The sequence below is a fragment of the Ambystoma mexicanum genome, chromosome 6p (assembly GCF_040938575.1).
Source record: "Ambystoma mexicanum isolate Mex_15411 chromosome 6p, UKY_AmexF1_1, whole genome shotgun sequence".
Lineage (NCBI taxonomy): Eukaryota > Metazoa > Chordata > Amphibia > Caudata > Ambystomatidae > Ambystoma > Ambystoma mexicanum.
The window spans coordinates 421,087,812-421,108,358 of NC_090935.1; the positions used below are offsets into that span (position 1 = coordinate 421,087,812).

The following is a 20,547-nucleotide window of genomic DNA, read 5'->3' on the forward strand; positions in this document are numbered from 1 at the left end:
ATCCCTCCTGATAGGGACGACAAACATTTTGACGGCTGGGCAAAGAAGGTATTTTCTTCTAGGGGTATGGCGCTTCAGGCTGCCAACTCAGTTTGTGCCTTGTCTCGTTTCACGGACTCTGTGGAACTGTATTTCCTTAGCGGCTGATCATATTCCCAAGGGGAGGAATGGGATGGTTTCCTTGCTATTGTGCAGGTTGGCAAGGATGCCATGTGTGAATCTGTTCAGTCGGGTCTGGACATGGTTGATTGCGTCAGCCGGTCCATGGCGGCGAGCACCGTAATACGCAGGTTTGCGTGGTTGCGGAAGTCAGGTTTTGCTCCTGATGTGCAAGCCCGGCTCCTCATCATGCCTTTTGATGGTAAACATCTTTTTGGCAGAGAATCTTGATAGGTTGCAGACCTCCAAAGCTGCAGCAAAGTCGTTGGGTTCTGCAGTTCGCCAACCTCCGCCTTTTCGTCCTAGGGGACAGCAATGGAGGGAAGGTTCCTTTCAATATTACTCGTCCTTACAGTAAATCAAGAGGAGCTGCAAGTCAAAGGGGCAACCATAGGAGTGCTAGAGGTGGAAAACAAATGTACTCGAGGTGCCAAGGCCGCGCAAGCAGTTGCCTCTTTGCCCTCGGGCACTGCCGCAGCCGCTTCAGCTCAGTCATGAGGCCCATGCTGCTCCGGTTGAGGGAAGGCTGGCGCAGCAACTTGTAGAATGACGTGCCACTACTTCAGATGTGTGGGTTCTGGAGATCATATCCCATGGCTACGGTCTTCCTTTCCGGCGAAGGCCTCGCGACAATCCACCAGGGAATCTCTTTGAAGAGTCCGGATCCGCTCCTTGCGCAGGAAATTCAATCCCTGCTGGAGAAAGGCTTCATAGAACTGGTGCCTGTAGCGGAGAGGAACAAGGGATGGTATTCCCCTTATTTTTTTATTTTGAAGAAAGACTGGGGATTGAGACTCATCAGGGACTTGCGCGGTTTGAACAAACTCCTCAGGAAGGACACGTTCAAGATGGTTACTCTTTCTTAAGTCCTCCAGGCCCTTCAACTTCAGGACTGGTTGGTGTCTCTAGACCTCAAGGACGCTTATTTTCATGTGCCGATCCATCCCAAGCACAAGTAGCTGATGTTCACGGTTGGCGACTTGCACTTTCAGTTTCGGGTCCTGCTGTTCGGATTGACCTCCGCCCTGAGGGTTTTCACCAAGCTCATGGTGGTGGTGGCAGCGTATCTCAGGAAAGGGGGGATTCACGTTTACCCTACCCCTACCTGGACGATTGGTTGATCAGGGTGCGCTCTCCCTAGAAAGTCCTGGATCATCTGTCTGTCACCTGCCACTCCCTTCACAAGCTGGGCTTCTCCCTCAACTTAACTAAGTCCCACTTGACGCCTACTCAGCGGCTCCAGTACATCGAGCACTGCTCGACACGTCCCTGGGGCAGTGTTTTCCTCCCCAGGTGAGGGCTCACCATATTCAGCAGATGGTGCAAAAGTTTCAACATGCCCAGAGTCTCCCAGCGTTCGAGTTCTTGAGATTGCTCGGCCTCATGGCATCCTGCATTCTTCTGGTGCCAGAGGCCAGGTTGTGGAGGAGATCTCTGCAATGGGCTCTCAAGGTCCAGTGGTCACAATCCTCCGGCAGTGGTCACAGTCCTCCGGCAGGATGTCGGATCCCGTTCAGGTGCTCCCTCGGTCGCCCAGGACCTTCTGTGGTGGGATGTCGAAGGCAATCTGATGAGGGGGGGGCTCCATTTTGGCTACCCTGGCCAGAGGTGACGATTGTGACGGAGGCGTCCCTCACGGGATGGGGAGCTCATGCCAACGAGCTGACAGTCGGTGGTCATTGGTCTCTGGAGTCCAGACTCCATAACAATTTGTTGGAGCTGAGGGCCGTCAGGCATGCCCTGAAGGCTTTTCTGCCGACTGTGTGAGGAAAGAATGCCCTGATTCTGACGGACAACACAGTGGCCATGCATTACCTCAAAAAGGGGGGGGGCAGGGTCACTTCCTCTGTGCAGGGAGGCGATGCAGCTCTGGTTCTGGGCCATCCAGCAGGAAATTTCGATCTCGGCAGTTCATCTGGCCAGAGACGAAAACGAGACGGCAGACACTCTGAGCAGGCAGAGCGCAATCTCTCACGAGTGGGAGTTGACTGAGGAGATTGTCCTGGAGATCTTCGCCCTTTGGGGGACCCCTCAAGTGGATCTCTTCGCCTCCAGTGTCAACTGGATGTGTGAAAGGTTCTGCTCGTGGGAATTTCCTCCAAGAGGAGCCTTGGGAGACGCGTTCGTAGTGGAGTGGTCCTTCCCACTGCTGTACGCGTTTCCTCCAGTCCCCGTCATCCCGCAAGTGTTGCGGAGGTTACGGAGGTTAGGTTCCTGGATGATCCTCATTGCTCCGGCATGGGCCCGGAGGTCGTGGTACCCGGACCTTCTCGACTTGTCCATCTGCCCTCCACGTAGTCTTCCCTACCAAGACGATCTCCTCTCACAGGAGGGGGGGGGGGTCAGGTTCTCCATCCAGAGGTCAGATCCCTCAGCCTTCACGCTTGGCTTCTGAAAGGTTGAGGTATAAGTATTGGGACCTCCCTGAAGACATGATGGAGGTGTTGCTTTCGGCCAGACGGCCGGCAACAAAGTCCCTGTACCATTGCCGTTGGAGAAAGTTCTGCGACTGGTGCAGGGTTAAGAATGTGGATCCTTTTTCATGTGACATTCCTGTGGTTCTGTCTTTTTTGCTTTCTTTAGCCCACAGGGGCTTGCAAGTGGGTACCGTTAAAGGTTACCTGGTGGCGCTGTCCATATTTAAGCGCTCGTCTGAGGAGTGTTCTTATTTTAAAATTCCTTTAATTTTTCAGTTTCTGAAAGGGCTCACTAATGTGTTCGCTCCGTCACCTTTCCAGGTGCCCGGTTGGGATTTGAACCTTGTTCTCAAGTTTCTAATGGGTGCTCCATTTGAGCATTTACATTCTTGTCCTTTGAGACTGTTAACCCTTAAAACTGTTTTTTTTTAGTTGTGGTCACTTCCGCTCGCAGAGTGAGTGAGTTACAGGCACTTTCAGTTAAGCCATCCTCAGGAAGGACAAGTTCTGTCTTTCATAAGGACAGGGTGGTCCGAGTTCGTCCTTCCTTTCTTCCGAAGGTGGTGTCAGAATTTCATTTAAGCCAGAAGGTTATTCTTCCGGCATTTTATCTTCCTCCACATCCTGGTAATGAAGAGGGGAGGCTCCATAGGCTGGATCCTAGGAGAGCTTTAAGTTGCTACATTTCACGCATGTCCCGGGTCATAGTGGACGATCAGCTCTTTATTGGTTACGCTGGAAGGCGTTTGGGACAAGCTGTGACTAAGCAGACTTTGTCTAGATGGATTATCTTGGCAATTTCTGAATGTTACCGCCTGGTGGGTAAGGACCCTCTGATAGGCTTACGGGTCCATTCGACTAGGGGTATGGCTGCCTCTACTGCTCTGCATAGGGGTGGTCCTATTTGTAACATCTGTGAAGCGGCCACTTGGGCTTCGGTCCATACTTTTGTAAGTCACTACTCCCTAGATTCTTCCCATGGGCAGCATCTGGCCTTTGGCAAGGCAGTTCTTTATTCTGCAATTTGATTGGACATTCTAAATTGGTATATTCTAAATTCTTTTTCCACCTCCTTACATTGGTACTGCTTTGGGATTCTGTCATAGATATGGAATACGTCGGAGGACCCCATCCCCTCGAAGAACAAGTTACTCTTACCTGGTAACGTTCTTTCGATGGGATGGTCCTACGTATTCCATATCGCTCCCTACCTGCCTACCTCGCTACAGAATTTCTTATGCGATTGCAGCTTACGTTTCCACAAGGCTTTCTGTGGTCATACTGGCAGTAGATTGGTGCCGCACGTTCTGGGGAAAAAACTACAACTGAGGCTATGGGGGTCGTGCGTCCTACTTATAACATCTGGTGACGTCGGCTCGACGGAGGCCCTCGAGGACAGCGTATCGATGTCATTGACGCAGAAAGATTTTCCGAAGCAGCACAGCTGTGGTGATTACAGTCATAGATATGGAATACGTCGTCGGACCATCACATCGAAAGAACGTTACCAGGTAAGAGTAACTTCTTTCAAAACACATGAGAGAGTGGGAAAAAGGGTCACACACTTCAGGTGGTAAATGACGTCCTCAAAATCCAGCAAAGTTGCTGGGGGTCTCTAAGGTGGATGGAAATTACCACATTTTTGAGAATTCTCCCCAACACCCCCTGACTCGCTAGACTGTCTGCCTCTTTCCTCCCCACCACTGGCCTCGCCGGCCTTACACAGTAGGGAGAGTGGGGTTGTGTGATCTTTTCTTTTCACTCCGAGAATGCCTTTCTCTTTCCACTCCCTCTCTTTCGAGGTCTTAATCACACTTCTTGCCTTCAGCTATGGAGAGGACACCCTTTAGGTTTTGCCCACTTTGCAAAGGCAAATATACCTGGAAGGACAAGCACAAACGGTGCAACCGTTGCTTGCCCCTCGATCACAAAGAGGACGGCTGTGCGGCCTGTAAGTTACTTAAGCCCAAAACGATAAAGGACCACAGGGTCAAAAGGTGGGCGGCCTAAGCCATGTCTAGGTCAGATTCCTTGCCCGCCGCTGCCGCCAAATGTGACGAGGACAGTGATTACACGGCCCCGTAACAGAGGTTGTAGACCTCTCGAGGGAGAGATCTCGCTCCTCTTCTTCCGTCCCCGACAAGCCCGGCTCACGCCCAGCTTATGGGGATGAACACCCCGGCGACAAGGACGCACACAAGAAATCTCATAAACACATACCCCACGGCACGCATTCGTCGAAGACGAAGGCAACCATACCGCCAACGGAGGCGCCGGGCCCACTGGCGTTTTCCGCCGACCGTAGGGGTCGCCAGCCCTCCCCGCCACCGCTTCTGCGACAGGCGAGTGGGCACTCTGGAAATAAGGGCGCTAACCCCAAACCCTCAGGCGGCGACGCGCCTCGTAAGAGTGCGCATGTTGCGAGTAAAGACTCGCCGGTACCTAGCGCGACGGCGAGCGATCCCTCGGCAGAGAGAATGATCGCCGAAAGCCTCGCGCGTATATCTTCTAGGGACGGCCAGAGACGGGCGACAAGTGACACGCCGAAAACTGCGCACAAGTCCAAAAACGCCGAAGGCGCCGGAAAGTAGGCTGGGACAGCTCCCACCGTCGACGGAAAGCCCTAGCCTGCCAGAACACTTCTCAGAAGGCGAAGGCACCTTATCTTCGACACTATGGGACAGATCTAGGCAAATATAAGAAGAAGAAACTCCTTTTCCACTCCCAGACCGCTCTGGCCTACCTCAGTGGACCTTAGAGAAGTTCCAGTCCTGTATGGACAAGTTGGACCGATTCATGTCTATTCAAGAAAATAGGACACCTAAAAGACCTAGGGAGGTACTCCTAGAAAGTCCAAGGGCTAAATACCCGAAGTTGTTCTATAACCCCTTTCAGGAGGATATGAACTCTTACGACCTCACCGAAGAGGACACCCACTTCCAGGAAGGAGAGGAGTTCATTAATGATGAAAACCAACAAGAGGGAGAAGGCTTCCATGAGGACACTAACCTAGGTGAGGAAGGGTACGAGGAAGACCCAGGTGAAGGCGACCCAAATACCTGGCAGTCACCATCAGGGTCTACTGAGCCAGACATTAGACATCAGGTCTCCTCAGACCACACCAGTCAGGAACCCTTCGCCTGTTGACCATCAGCCCACCTTTAATGCGCTGCTGAGGAAGGCAGCAGCACATTTTGAGGTTGAAACTGGGGAGGTCACCCCAGACACTGACTTCGTGGAAAGGATTATCAAAAAAAAAACCACCAGCCAAACAATTCCAATACTCGCCTCTGTTAAGAGACGAATCAACCCTTTACTGGCCAGCCCTGCACTACTAAGAGGGGTTAATCCAAGAATCGAAAAATTGTTCTCACCCTCTCAATCAGACCCACTATATATTAAGGGTCACTCAATCCCAGACACCTTAGTGGTGACTAACACTAGGAAAAGGGCTGGGGTTCCACTGTCTACCAGCGAGGCACCCCCGGATAAAGAGGGGAAAAAGCTTTATGCCCTAGCCAAAAGAATTACCACCTCGGCAGCTAGGATTGCCAATAACACATTGCTGGCAAGCTACGCTGATGCGCAATGGGGAAAGCTTAAGCAAGACATTGAGGAAGTCCCTGAACCCCTAAAAACTCGATTGCTGGCTACAGTTAATGAAGGGTCTCTGGTCAACCAAAGCATCGTTAAGAATACCCTTGATGCAGCAGAAACAGCTGGCCGCTCTTTGGTACAGGGAATTCTGCTGAAGCGCCACGTCTGGCTTCGCAATTCCGGGTTTAACGGAAACGCAAGCGGCACTCATTAACAAGCCTATTGAAGAGTCTAACCTCTTGGAAAGGCAGTGGACGACGCACTGGAAAATGCGAAAAAAGAATTTGATACCATAAAGACCTTGGACCAAATCTCAAAGCCCCCTAACAGGCGGGGATTTTTCCAACAAGCGTTTTTTTTTCGTGGCCAACGCCAGCAACAGAATCAACAACTTCAATATTCTGCCAACAACTACCAAAGTAATAGTGGCCAGTACAATCAAAGAGGTCAACGCCGTGGCAAGGGGAGGGGACGGGGTTCCACCCCTAGAGGCTCCCAAGCCACCAACAACGCCAAGTGACGCAAAGATTCAGGTCCCCTCCCATGCATCGCCGGTCGGGGGCCGGTTAACATCCTTTCTTTCAGCATGGGAGGGAATAACATCAGACCGCTGGGTACTATCCACCATAGCCCGTGGCTACTGTATAGAATTCAACAGTTCCCCAACATACAGACCCCTGAGGGGACGACGCATGACACCAGAACACCTCGCCATCCTTCTCCAAGAAGTGGAACAGCTACTGGAAAAAGGGGCTATAGAGGTCGTGCCTCTATCTCAGGTAACGGAATTTATTTATTCAGTGTACTTCCTTGTACCCAAAAAGGATCTAACCTTGCGCCCTGTATTAGATCTGCGCCCAGCGAACAAGTTTGTCAAGCCCCAAAAGTTTCATATGGTAACCTTACAGGAAGTGATCCCACTGCTAGCACAGGGGGATTACATGACAACACTGGACATGAAAGATGCATACTTTCATATTTTAATGTTGCCGGCGCACAGAAAATACCTCAGGTTCATGATAGAGGGCAAACACTACCAGTTCAGAGTGCTGCCCTTCGGCATAGCATCTGCACCAAGGGTATTCACGAAAGTACTGGCAGTGGCAGCGGCCCACCTGTGCAGGTTGTCCATTCCAGTTTACCCTTACCTCGACGATTGGCTCATAACAGGGGATTCTTACGAAACATGCTTCTCCAATATCTCCCCCAGTGAAACTTCCCTGCCCGCACAACATGCTGTCACAGGACAAGGGCAGGACACTGCATCCATGCCCTCAGACCATGAATTTAGCAGCCTGGCTCCTGAGATCATAGAATTTGGACACTTACAACTCCCGCAGAGATGCATGGACATCCTCAGGGAGGCTAGAAAGCCCAACACTCGTCACTTTTATTCTAGCAAATGGAAGAAGTTTGTCATCTGGTGTAGAGGAAGAAGCATCAACCCAGTTGACTGCTCCCCCACGCACATAGTCCTGTAGCTGACCCATTTACTGGACTCAGGTCTAGTGTTCAATTCCATTAAAGTCCACCTAGCGGCACTTTCTGCATACACCACTTACCAGCTTAAAGTGTCGTGGTGGAAAGTCCCAGTTATCAAAACCTTCATGGAGGGAGTAAAGAGAATACACCCTCCGATAGCAAACCCAGCTCCCGGCTGGGACCTGAATGTGGTACTTACCAGACTCATGGGCTCACCCTTTGAACCCATGCACAGAGCAACTCTTAAGGACCTCACTCTTAAGACCGCTTTCCTAACAGCTATCACCTCCATTAGGAGAGTAAGTGAACTACAGGCTCTTTCTGTTCTAGACCCCTTTGTAACAGTTCACAGAGATAATGGTTCTACGTGCACACCCAAGGTTTGCACCAAAAATCATCTCAAAATTCCATGTAAACCAGTCAATAGAACTACCAACGTTCTTTCAAAACCCTTCCAATTCGGGAGAAAAAAGTCTGCATACACTTGATGTGCGCAGAGCTGCCATGTTCTACATGGAAAGAACCAGACCACTGAGAAAGACTAATCTGTTCTTTGTCTCGGTGGCAGCAGGAAGAGAAGGAGATGCAGTTTCAAAACCCACTATATCTAGATCGATTGTTCAATGCATCACTCAGTTACACTCTTGCTAAGGGATAACTACCCTTCAAGCCAAGAGCACATTCTACTCGAGGCACTGGGGCATCCATAGCATTCATTGCAAATGTTCCCCTGGAGTCCATCTGCAAAGCGGCAACCTGGAGTTCTGTGCACACCTTTACAAAACACTACTGTCTAGATGCACACTCTAGATCTGACTCCCAGGTGGGACAGGCAGGATTAAAACCTCTTTTCTCTACTGTTCCTTCTCATAACCCACCGCCAACTCCGGGTACTGCTCGCTAGTCTATGCACAGCATGTGATTCTAAGCAGATTAACAAACCTCAGAAGACAATGCATTACTTACTGTAAAAGCATTTCTGATGGTTGTATCTGCTTAGATTCACATGCGCCCACCCTTCCTTCCCGCTCGGATGGAAGGAACATAAGACACCTTTCTACATCTCTCTTTTCTGTACTCACTCACGTATAGAAGGCTCCCTCAGGGCAGAAAAATTAGAGGGACCTCGACGCGTGAGGGATTGTGGGTACACCGCACGTCACTATAGGGATAGTGTTAGACACGCCTTGTCGACGTCCCCTTTTCGACTACGATAAACAAAATGCAATACTCCGCAGTGACCACTGGATGTCAGACTATGCACAGCATGTGAATCTAAGCAGATACAACCATCAGAAATGCTTTTACGGTAAGTAATGCATTGTCATTAATAATAATAATAATAATAATAATAATAAAAGGGTGAGCCCTGCAGCCATTCCAGCTGATCTGAAGAGGAGCAAAGTATCCTATGTAGCTGTGCAGACGACGAAAGAGCAGAGGACGAAACCTGAAGAGGCCTGGCGATCTTTCTTGCTGCTGTCCTGTTGAATCCCTGCTGGACTACCTGAACTCAGCAAACCTTTGCTGGTGCTTTGACCCTTAAGACTTGTGGGACCAACCTGTCTCGATTCCTCACGATCCTGCAGCCTTAAGAATTGTCTATGGGCTGACAGCTCCGTTTGGGCTACCGTGCTGGAAGCGCTACCGTTCCATTTATTTTGACCTGGAACTTGGCAGTAAGGCAACTAACTGGAGACCAACCAATTTTAAGCACACCAGCATCGATGAGGCCTATTCTGGGGGGCTTCCTTTGTTAGTGACTACTAAGACGCTTGCTATGGCCTGTGTGCAGTGACTGTGGCTGGAACTGGTTACCCCCCTTCAGATAGTTTCCTGAAGAGGCCTTCATCTGTGCCTGTTGCAAACTGTTGCACTTGGCTCCTCCCAACTCGAACCTTGCTTGCACCTGCAGTTCACAGACACCTTCTACTGTATCCAACGGCGGGAACACCTACCTCCAGCGAATCCCATTTGACCTGCCAAGTCCTTCGGGAAAATCGGGGTAAGGGTGATGAGCAGTTGCAATACTTACTTGTGTCCCCATCACTTTCCTCCATTATAAAGTTTGCGAAGAACTTACATTCCACTGCATTGCTTTTAACGTGTTTGTTGCAAAAGATTCTCTAAAAGGTAGGAAAGGTAATTTACTTACCCATTGAATGACTTCTGAATCAATCTTCACACCCACAGGAGAATTTCCTAACTTTTGGCAAGCTTCTGAATGTATTTTGTGCACATGGCCCCATTCAACCTACGGTTGGACTCTGGGCCTCTATTCCTGTGAACTGTCGCTAGAATTGCCTAACTACTCATCTTTCAGCTATATGTCAACGGTATGCATTGTATTAACTAACTGTGACTGTATATATGCTTTATGTTTAGAACGTTTTGTGTGGCATTACCTGCTTGATTCATTTTTATAGTTTATTTTTGGCTATAATATATATGCAATTTTTGTTCTTGCTGTCTAAATGGAGTCCTTGTCTGTTTCATTGTGTTGACTAATAGGGGACTGTTGGGGAGAATTCTCAAAAATGTGCTAATTCCCTCCACCTTGGAGACCCCCAGCAACTTTGCTGAATTTTGAGGACTTTATTTTTCTTAACCTGGAGAGAGAGACCCTTTTTTCCCCACTCTCGTATTTTAATGTGATTTCTGACCTTTGTGTTTCTTTTGGTTATGGAGCTTGACTAACTCCACAGGCATCATCTTTTACATTGTGTCGCACAGCACCTTCAGTGTAGTGGCACAGGGAAGTCTTCCAGATTTCCCAAAGGTTTAAATACCTTCTCTGGGATCAATTACCTTTTCCCAAAGCAGTAAAGTGAAATTGACTTTACTTGCAGTGTAGCTTCTAGACCCAGCACACACTATCTTACAAGAGGGTGCAGGAGGGGTTACATAGTATCCCCTTAGTCTAGCTTCTCATGTAACATTTCTATGTTGCCATTTCCTCACTGAATGTCTGGTGGCAGTGGTTTACTTTTAACTACCTTGGTGTGCATTTACTGCAGCCTGCGTTCGCAGCTGCATTAAAGCACTTAAGGGTGACATTTTTGTCAAAATGGCCCAGTCTTTTTTCGCCATTTCTTTTTCGAAAGGTCCTTCCAGAGATTTATTCTGCGCGCCAAACCAGATTTTGTCCCTTTGTTTGCTTTGCCTTTGGCAGGATTCACGAGTGAAGCCCACCTCTGGCTCCAGGGTGTCTGGCAGGGGCAGGAAGTGAGGGAAGTGCCCTAAACTCCCTGTGCTTAGTCTCCTAGGAGACCCAAATGCACTCTGTGGTGATTGGCTGACTGTCTGGCAAGGACAGCTACCCTGCTGGGTGAGTGAAAGCTAAGCTGGAATGAATGGGAGAGAACTGAATAAAAGGATAGTCTTTTGGTTTGGAATGTAGAGTCGAACATTAGGCGAAGGAACCGAAGAAGAGCTTGAAGAGGACACCTGCTGCAACTCCTGGACCATTGGTTTGCCTGGTGAAGCCCTGCTTCAGTGCCGAAACGCCAAGTTTGCATCGACAGAGCAGCCCCTGCAAGGACGACTTCTCCCCTTGAGTTGGTGGGACCAATCAACTCCATAGTAAGCCACCTGGACATCCATCTCTGAGCTGGTTGAACTTCCAAAGAGTTGCTGCTGGAAACCGTATAGCCAGGGAGAGGAACACCAGATTGTGTTACTTCTGAGCTGGCCTAGAGCTTTTGGAAGATCCTCTGGACTACCAAGGAGTAGGACTGACGAAGCCTGAGCGCCCCCAGCAGAGTACAGGACCCCAGAAGTGAAGACAGTCCATCTTGACAGCCAGGAACCGCAGCGTTGCTATTTGCGGTAGACCCAAGGAGTTGAAACCCAAAACACACTGAAAGTGAAGTTTGCCGGTTGTAAGTTTTGACAGTCCCAGTGCATTGCAGGAGTCCCCCGACGTCCTCCCTTTTGTCCCCACGACTGAGGCCCAGGAACAGTGAGATCTGCAGAGCTGCACAGGAACTGAAGTCATCAGCTGCCTCTTTTTCTTTTTTTTCTTTGCTAAGGTACTGTAAAACAAGTGTAAGAGAACTTAACTCTTACTGTAGAAGTGCTTGTAACTTCCACAACTCGCAAGCCTAATCAGTGGTCCTACACTTGATTCTTCTTTTCATCAAAGACTCCTAAGAACTTGTGCAAAGACTTTTCCATTTTACCAGAAGTGCTTCATCCTATACAAGACTTTTGACTATTGACTTTGGCTTAGCCTATTGAATTGTACCACTCTTCTAAGAGGATCCACAAATATTTTCCCTGCTGAAGAATATTTGTGATCTCTTGTGTTCTAATGACCTTTGCCTTTTACCAACTTCTAAATGCCAACAGTAAGATATTAATGTCCCAGCACCCTTGTTGTTGTCACCTGTGGGTGTAGGTTGTCTGTGGGCCATCCCAAAAGGGTATTTACTGATTTAGAAACTAACAGTGTGCAGTACTGAAGTGTATGTGTTACTAGTATATTGCTCTCTTCTAAAAATGTTTTAGAACTGACTGATAAATAAATTCATAATCGTTTATGCAAGAAACCTTGAGCGTAAGAGTTTATTTGAATACCTGCAACTGTGAATCTTTGTAACTCCACTACAGCTCACATTTCCCCTCTTGAGATGAGCCTGGCTGCTCAACACACTACCAAAACTGTGTAGTACAAGCTTATACCAAAGGTTGGGTTGCGTATACCTGTAGTCCTAGTTGTTTGTGGTGTTCCCAGAGGGTACTGCATTTAAACTTTGCTTAAGTCTGCATGCCTGGAAGTTTCCAGGACCAGTTGTAATTTGTTGCAACACACAACTTTCCACTATCATAAGATGATCTATGAAGTCCCCAAAGTGCTGTTCCCTTTGAATGATGGCCAATGGCGACTTTAAATGCATGCAAACGCTACAATTTTCCTAAGCTGTTTGTTTTTAATTCTGTAGGTGAGGGCCCCTATGTTGAACCCTGAACTGGGTTCTCATGAAGCAGACTTTCTAAAACCTGCATCTACGCTGATTAGCTTCATCTATCCAGCTCAGAACCCGGAACTGCTGAATAAACTTGCCGAAAGACAAAGCACTGTCCTGGCTATGGACCAGGTGCCACGTGTCACCATCGCTCAGGGATATGATGCACTAAGCTCTATGGCCAACATTGCAGGGTAGGATGCAAGAGTTTTTATTTAATTATATATAAATATGTTTCTATATGAAAATAATTGATGGATTTTCTTCTGCCAATATAATTTCTGCATAAGTAACTGGAAACAAAATGCACTTCTAACAATACAAGCAAAGGGCGTGGGTCCTTGAATATTGAATCAACATTTTCAACAATTGCTTGAAATAAAATATTTAAGCACCTGAACAGATCGCTTGTGAGTAACCATCAAGTAAGCAGCGGCTCGCACCTCACGGAATACCGTAAAACTTTGTATCAAGTAGAGGCACCCTCTCCCCACCTCTCCACCATCCCACCCCCTGCAAGCCTCGCTCGCACCATACAGAAGGAAGCAAAACTCAATTCTACTGCGTAATAGACCGTAACTTTCGATGAAATCCCTAAACACAGTTGCCACTAACGCTAAGAGTGGCCATGAATAGTTGGGGTTTCCATGATTGAATTGAACTTTGAGCAAACAGCAGTCTGAGAACTCCAGGAAAAAGCGTTTTAGAGCTGCCAAAACACGTGTCGACAGATGGCTAGAGAATAAACCTCTGTCTAGTCCCCCTCCCCCATCCCCCAGAGGACGCTGCAATAATGAGGTCCGCATGCCACAGTACCTATGTCAGTATAAAGTTGACCTAGGCTAACTATTTGTTATGGAGAATTTTCATTTATGCGCTAATTCTCTTCAACCTTGGAGACGCCCAGCTCTTCTGCTGGACTTGGGACGTTTCAAAATTTATTTTGTAAACTTTTTTTATTGCCATTTAGAAAACATTCTGCACCGTGTGCCAACAGTCTACTATTCCCTTCCCCACCCTCCCGGTACTGCCATACATTTTGTAAAGTACACTCCATTCGTTGTGCACTGAATCATAGACCTCATGCAGTGAATTGAACAGTTTAACATTCTTGAATAGTGGGAATCAGTTATGTCATTTATAATATCGTATATGCAGAGCACTTATATCATGTCTGTCCTTTAAGTTGCTGGTTCAGTCTTAAGTGCCGCAGGGGGATCATCCCTGGTATCAGGTTGTCGAATCAAGATTTGCATATATGCATTCCACATGCTCCTGTCATTGCACGGACTTAGCGTTAATGACCACCACCCACTCTCCATGTCATTAAATTATCATATCAGCCCTCCATTGAGAGATTGTAGGGTGCCGTTGCCCCACCAGAGCATTGCCACCTGTCTCTTAGCCAGTATTAGTATTAAGCCATCTTAGTGTAGTTTAGTAGGCCTATTGTTGGTCCGGGTCCATCGCCAGGCTGGCGGTGCCGCTGATCGTTTCAAATACTTGTTCCCAGAACCGTTGTATAACTGAGCAGCTCCATGCCATGTGAAGTCTGTTTACTCTGTTACACCTAGTTCACCTCCATGAGGTTTCCGGGAAGTACTCCCTCAGCCTGGCTGGTGTATAGTAAAACTGATATGAATATTTAAAGTGGATTAGCTTAAACCTCGTATTGATGGCACCTTTTCTAATCCCCTCAGCAATATTTCCAAATTTATTCCGATCTCCCGGGCCAAAGCTCCCTCTCATTTCTTCTGTGGCGAGGACCTGTCCGCCTCCGTGGAACTTATGCACCTATATTCCCGATATCACACTGTTACCCAAAGCTCCCTGAAGCAGTCTGTTATACCAATAGTGTCCACTATGCTGTTGTAGAGAAATCTAAGATGAGTTAAATCGATTTAATTTTGTGTGTATCTTAACGGCGGATATCAGATATTTTGCGCCACTATAAATACTGAACGGTCCTTTTTGAAGCAAATTTTAATGAATTATTTAGCACTTAAAAAAGAAAAAGGGGATATTTAAAGTTGAAAAGATGAGCAACCATAGTGCAAAATAATTCATAAAAATTTGCTTCAAAAAGGACTGTTCAGTATTTATAGTGGCGCTAAATAACTGATATCCGCTGTTAGGATACACACAAAATTAAATCGATTTAACTCATTTTAGATTTCTCTACAACAGCATAGTGGATACTATTGGTATAACAATATATTTTTTGCATGTCCCAATTCACACAATGCTTTAAGGGACTATCCCTACCTCATTTTTTATGTATGATGTCCATTATATAGCAGACCTGCGGCTGCTCGGGGAAACTGAACACATGACTCGGGCTTACCCTCAATCTGTAGTACAGGAATATGTCTAGAGCCGATGGGTCCCCTTTCTCTCGCAGCCCTTCCAGTGTTATGAACGTCCCTTCGGAGAAAAGATCCCCAAATTGTGTCACACTCAGCCTATTCATCATGGTCATGAACCCCTTCCCGCTTGTAATTGGAATCTCTGGGATATGCATTACAGGGAGTCTGGGTGAGTAGAGAATCCCTCCGCCCCACCACCCAGTCTTATGTTCTAATCGGGTCCATGCCCTGCAGGTTACCACCAACATGTTTCGTGCTGCTTGTGCTCTACCCGGCGCTGTAAGCATAACGGACCTCCAGTAGCTCTAGGGCTGTTATCGCTCTTTCCACCTCCACATGCCTTCTGTCCCCCTGCCTGTCATACCAGTATTGGAGAAATCCCTCCTGTGCTACATTATAATGGGTCTCAAAATCAGGTAATGCCAATCCTCCCTCCTTTTATAGGATCTAAGTGATTTTTCAGTCGCAGAAAAATCGGCAACCGAAAAGTTTGCATGAGAAATGTATGCACCACAAAAGGTGCGTACATTTCCCATGCGAAGATAATTAAAAAAAAAAAAAAAAAACCACACACACCCTACTTACCTTTTTAAAATGCTCTATGTCCCTGCAGTGCCAGTTCCCTTTCAATTCTATGATCAGGAACCAGCGCTGCAGGGTATTCTTTATTTCTTAATTTTTTTTTTTGTTTATTTAAAAAAAAAAAAAAATGTTGGCAGCGGCTGCAGGGGATTCCCCCTGCAAGCCCCCTGCTCACCATACTGTTTAGTATAGTGAGCGGGTGTTGAGGGCAGGCTGCGCTCAATATGTCAGACAAAAGGTGAAGGTGCTGCAAAGAAAGGGAGCTCCACCACAAACACCTACCAAAAAATGCCCAAGCACACAAGATTAAAGTGTGTTCTAAAATTTCATTTATTTATCCAAAAAGAGTGAAAATAACATAAAAAGCATACATAGCAATGCCTGGGCAGACCAGGTATCTAGCAGCACTCGCCCACAGCGGGTGGAAAACGCCACACGTTCCGCTCGTCTCGTGAGCTTCCTCAGGCTTGTTGTGAATCTAGGTATTAGTTTCCTCGTGTTTTTATATCCCTGCAAGGGAGGTGATTGGGTCTGCCCTGTTTTGCAGCGCACGTAACGTGAGAAAAACATACAGATGATACTCTATGGTTCTGATGGCAACAGATTCGCCATTGTTTACTATGTAAATACATAGTAACCCACCATTGTGAGTCACATAATTCCCCATTAATATGCTAAGTGTATGCCTGCTGAACATTAAGACTAAACGGCCCTTCACCTCCTCTTGCTACGCAAATTGTTAAAAGTAATAACCACGAGTTAAAGCGTCAGTGCGCCTGTTTAATATATGGCTGCGCCGTGATAGAGAAAAAATATCTTTACGGCGCTACTATCCATCTGCTAGTGGCGTGAAGTGCCATAAAAAACAAATGTCTGCAGCTGCTGCACTGAAACCACAGCGCCCGCTCTCGTATAGTAAAGTGAGCTTTCAAGTGAAAGCCTACATTAAGTGTAGTGAGTGCAATACATCAAAAACTAGGTAAGTTAGCTCCCAGCCTAAAATCTAATGGGGCGCATAAAAACCACCAAGTATACATTTTTCTGCAAATGCTAAAACATGTCTCGAAGAGACTTCAAACAAGTTATTAATATATAAAACAACTGAATAATCATAACCAGTATTAACAGATATATAAATGTATGTATAAAGGTATGTCACATATGGTTAAAAACTAATAATTGCTGCTAAACCCTGCCCCGTTTAGTTTAACACAATAGAAAAAATGCAACACATAAACTAAAGTGACAGGAAGGTCTAATGTCCAAAAGAGGAGGTAAACTGAGTATGCCCTGAAAAGGAGAAAAAAAGTCCTCTAATAGAGACACATAATGTACCATAGTTGCTCAGGATAAAGTGGCTACCTATTCAAGATGGCAGTACCACTGTATGGCCATATAGAAACAATAGAAATGTTCACTACACGGAGCGAGCATATTTAGTACGGACAGCATGATTCTCAATGACATATTAACGATTAGTGAAACATCACTAAACAGAGTAAAGTGACTAGTGCATAAAAGTGCAACATGAGACAAAAACTTGAAACTAAGGCCCTATTCAGTGCATAAGTGTGGCTGTATAGCATCCAAGTATCCATGATTTTTAGAGTATATTAAATCATATGATGCACACAGCCAACACAACTTTACACCACAGTCTATGAACCAATAATACTCATATATGCAGAATGTGAGGATGAATAGACAAACTAAGGTGTATAGGTTGACATAAGGTCCCAACTGGATCTCGGTGTTTAATTTATCATTCATATAGGAACACTTACATCTGAGTCTATGTTAAGGCCATTGGGTTTCAAAGTGTCATATTTGCATATGAGCTTGGCTTCTAGTTGACGTAACTTGAGTTCTCTATTGTCAAGTCTTTTATGTTGTGGTATATGGGCTAGTCCCTGGAAGCTCATTTCTTTTAAATTTTTGCTATGTTGTTCAGCAAAGTGTTTTGCCAGTGGATAAGTTTGATATCCATTTTTTATAGCCCTGTAATGTTGCAAGATGCGCTGTTTAAGCGGGCCTATTGTTGATCCTATATAATTCAGACCACAACTGCAGGTAATGGCATACACAACAAACCTAGTCTGGCATGTTATTCTGTGTTTGTTTCCATTGTGTGCCATCAGCACTGGTGAATGGTTTTTGGGATACAAAGTTACACATTTTGCATTTACAACATTTTTTGAAACCCATATTCTCTCCTAGGGGCCAGCTTGGCGATTCATTCTTAGTCACTACAATACTTGACGCCAAGATATTATTTAATGTAGGGGCTCTGCGGAAGCTAACACTAGGTCTTGTCTCAAGCACTTTACATAAATCTCTATCGGTGGACAAAATGTTCCAATATTTCTGCATTATGGCTTTCATCTGTTGGGCTTGTTGATTGTAGCCTGTTATGAACCTGATCGTCTCATCTTTAGGTTTAATTTTGGGCTTAAAAATACTATTTCTAGGAAGTTTGTCTGCTTTTTCAAAGCATTCTGTCACCGTGCTTTTGGAGTATCCTCTGCTTATGAACCTTCTGCCGATAATTTTGGCTTCTTACTGAAAGTCTTTCTCCTGACTACATACACGTTTGGCTCTCAAGAATTCTCCATATGGTATGGATTTCTTGAGTGATGTGGGATGATGACTATTGACATGGAGGGTAGAGTTGGAACTGGTTTCCTTTCTATAGAGTGTAGATTTTAAAAAGACCAATTCATTTCTGACAGTACTGGTCAATTCCAGATTATATGGGTTGGAGTTCAAAATGGAGATGTATTTCTCTAGTTCATGTTCGGTACCATCCCATATTAGGAACACAGCGTCAATAAAACAATACCACATCACTGTGTTTGAAGTCTTCCATCTCCTCTCTCCATGCCACTGTCATTTCCCACCATCCCATATACAAATTTGCATAGGTAGGTGCCATGCATGACCCCATGGCCGTGCCTTGTGTTTGTCTATAGATAGCATTATCATACAGGAAGTAATTATGTTCTAAGCAGAATTTCAACATATCTAATAACATGAGGTTGTGTTGGCGGTAACTCACAGATCTACTTGCTAAAAAGTACTTGCATGCATTTAACCCATACGGATGATGTATCGAAGTGTAAAGGGAGACTACATCTAGAGAGACCAAAAGATAATTAGAATCCCAGTTAACATCATTAAGCTTTGTAAGCAAGTCGGAGGTATCTCGAATATGAGTTCAAGCTCAATACAAAAGGTTGGAGAAAATGATCTAAAAATCTCGAAGTGTTCTCCAATAGACTGCCTATCGAGGATACAATAGGACGTCCGGGAGGGTCAATGAGGCTCTTATGGATTTTAGGATTAAAATAAATGAGGGGAGTGGTAGGATGGACGTTCTTCAAATAAAAATATTCGTCCTCATTTATTAGATTCTGCTCACTCCAGTTATGTAACAGAGTGTGGAATTCCTGATTAGTGATTGTAAGGATTGATTTGTCGACTTTTTCATAACATGACGTGTTCCTCAATTGTCTGCTGGTTTCTTTGTTATAACTAATGCTGTCCATGATTACTATACTGCCACCTTTATCCGATGGTCGAATGACAATATGATCTTTACGCAGCGTTTCCAAGGCGTTGAATTGCGAGGCTTTCAAATTCTTATATTTCGTAGCATTAGAATTGAGGGCTGACAAATTTTTCAAATCCTTAATCGCCAGTTTCTCAAAGATATCAATTGGACTGCATTCAATGTTAGGACAAAAGACCGATTTGGGTTTAAAATTGCTGAAACAGCTCACATTAGAGTTGATTCCAAACTGTTCAGCCAATATATCACTGTCTGCTGTATCTATATGTTCAGTGCTGGGATCAATGTTCCCTTGTAGTTCATCTAAGCAGAGCAGAGTGCCAAAATCTCTCTGACAGGATTGATGCAGTTTCTTTGTCTTGATCTTTGTCTGGTATCCCCAACTTGTGTTGCATAAAGTTTAGTTAATTTCAGTTTACGGGTACATTTGAAAAGATCAATCCTGGCAGATGTATAGTCATAGACGTGGGTGGGGCTGTATGACAAACCTAGTTGGAGGACTGACTTTTCTGTTTGGGTGAGGGTTCTTGTTGAAATGTTGTAAATTTTCAACTTGATTTTCCTGCCCCTCGGTCTCCCCCGTGGTTTGATCACAGATCTTGTTGCCCTTCCAGTTGGATCGTCCCCATTTGGCACAACTTCCCCGCCTGGTTGTCCTTTTCCTGCTCTTCCTCTTATTCCTCTTCCACGACTGGCTTGTTGACCTCGTCCTCTTTTGTCCATTCTGCTGTCCATATGGAGTAGTTTGAACTCGTCTAAAAAATTCAATTTTTTTGAATGTACTCCTTAAGTATCTGATAGCTCCACTTCAGAACTACTTGGATCTTCCATTTGCATTTCGATTTGCGCTGTTTTGGGAATTTTTTGCTCCAGTCTTGGTTTGATAGGACCATCAAACCTTCTCGCAAAGGTGTATATTCTTCCCTGCTCATAATCCAAGGGAATTTCAGCTGTTTCCTCAGCCGTATTTCTCCTTCAAATCTCTCAAGGTTCTCTTCTACTCTTGTCATTTGTTTCTTATCTGAGGAGAATGTCTCTTCCATGTTTTCTATCTCCTTGATTATCTCCTTGATTAAATATGCCAAACTGGACAGGCTCAAATTAATCAGGCTCTCCATCATTCGAAATGAGCAGGTATTTGTGTGTGTAGTCCACTCTTCTATGAGCTGGGGATCCATATCTTCCAATGTGGTGATCGTTAAAATTCTTAGTCCCCTTGGAATGCGTTGTGCTTCCAAATACATTTGTAAGGTCATGGCTTCCCACCATTTGGAAATCTCCTTTTTCTCTACTCTCTCCAACTTGTCAAGTTTCTGTTGCACAGTGAGACTTGCGGTAAGCTGCTCTCACTGATCGGGTCAGTGGCCGCTCTGTCTTGGTCAAAGAGAATCAGTGCCGCTGCCATTTGT

General features: G+C 45.9%; 1 protein-coding gene across 1 annotated transcript in view; it reads left to right on the top strand.

Moving 5' to 3' along the window:
• Positions 1-20,547, top strand: part of NNT (nicotinamide nucleotide transhydrogenase) — an 832,744-nt gene that overhangs the window by 117,232 nt on the left and 694,965 nt on the right. The window contains exon 4 of the mRNA XM_069627238.1: positions 12,599-12,816. Within this exon, the coding sequence (XP_069483339.1) occupies positions 12,599-12,816 (218 nt within the window). The remainder of the gene's footprint in view (positions 1-12,598; positions 12,817-20,547) is intronic.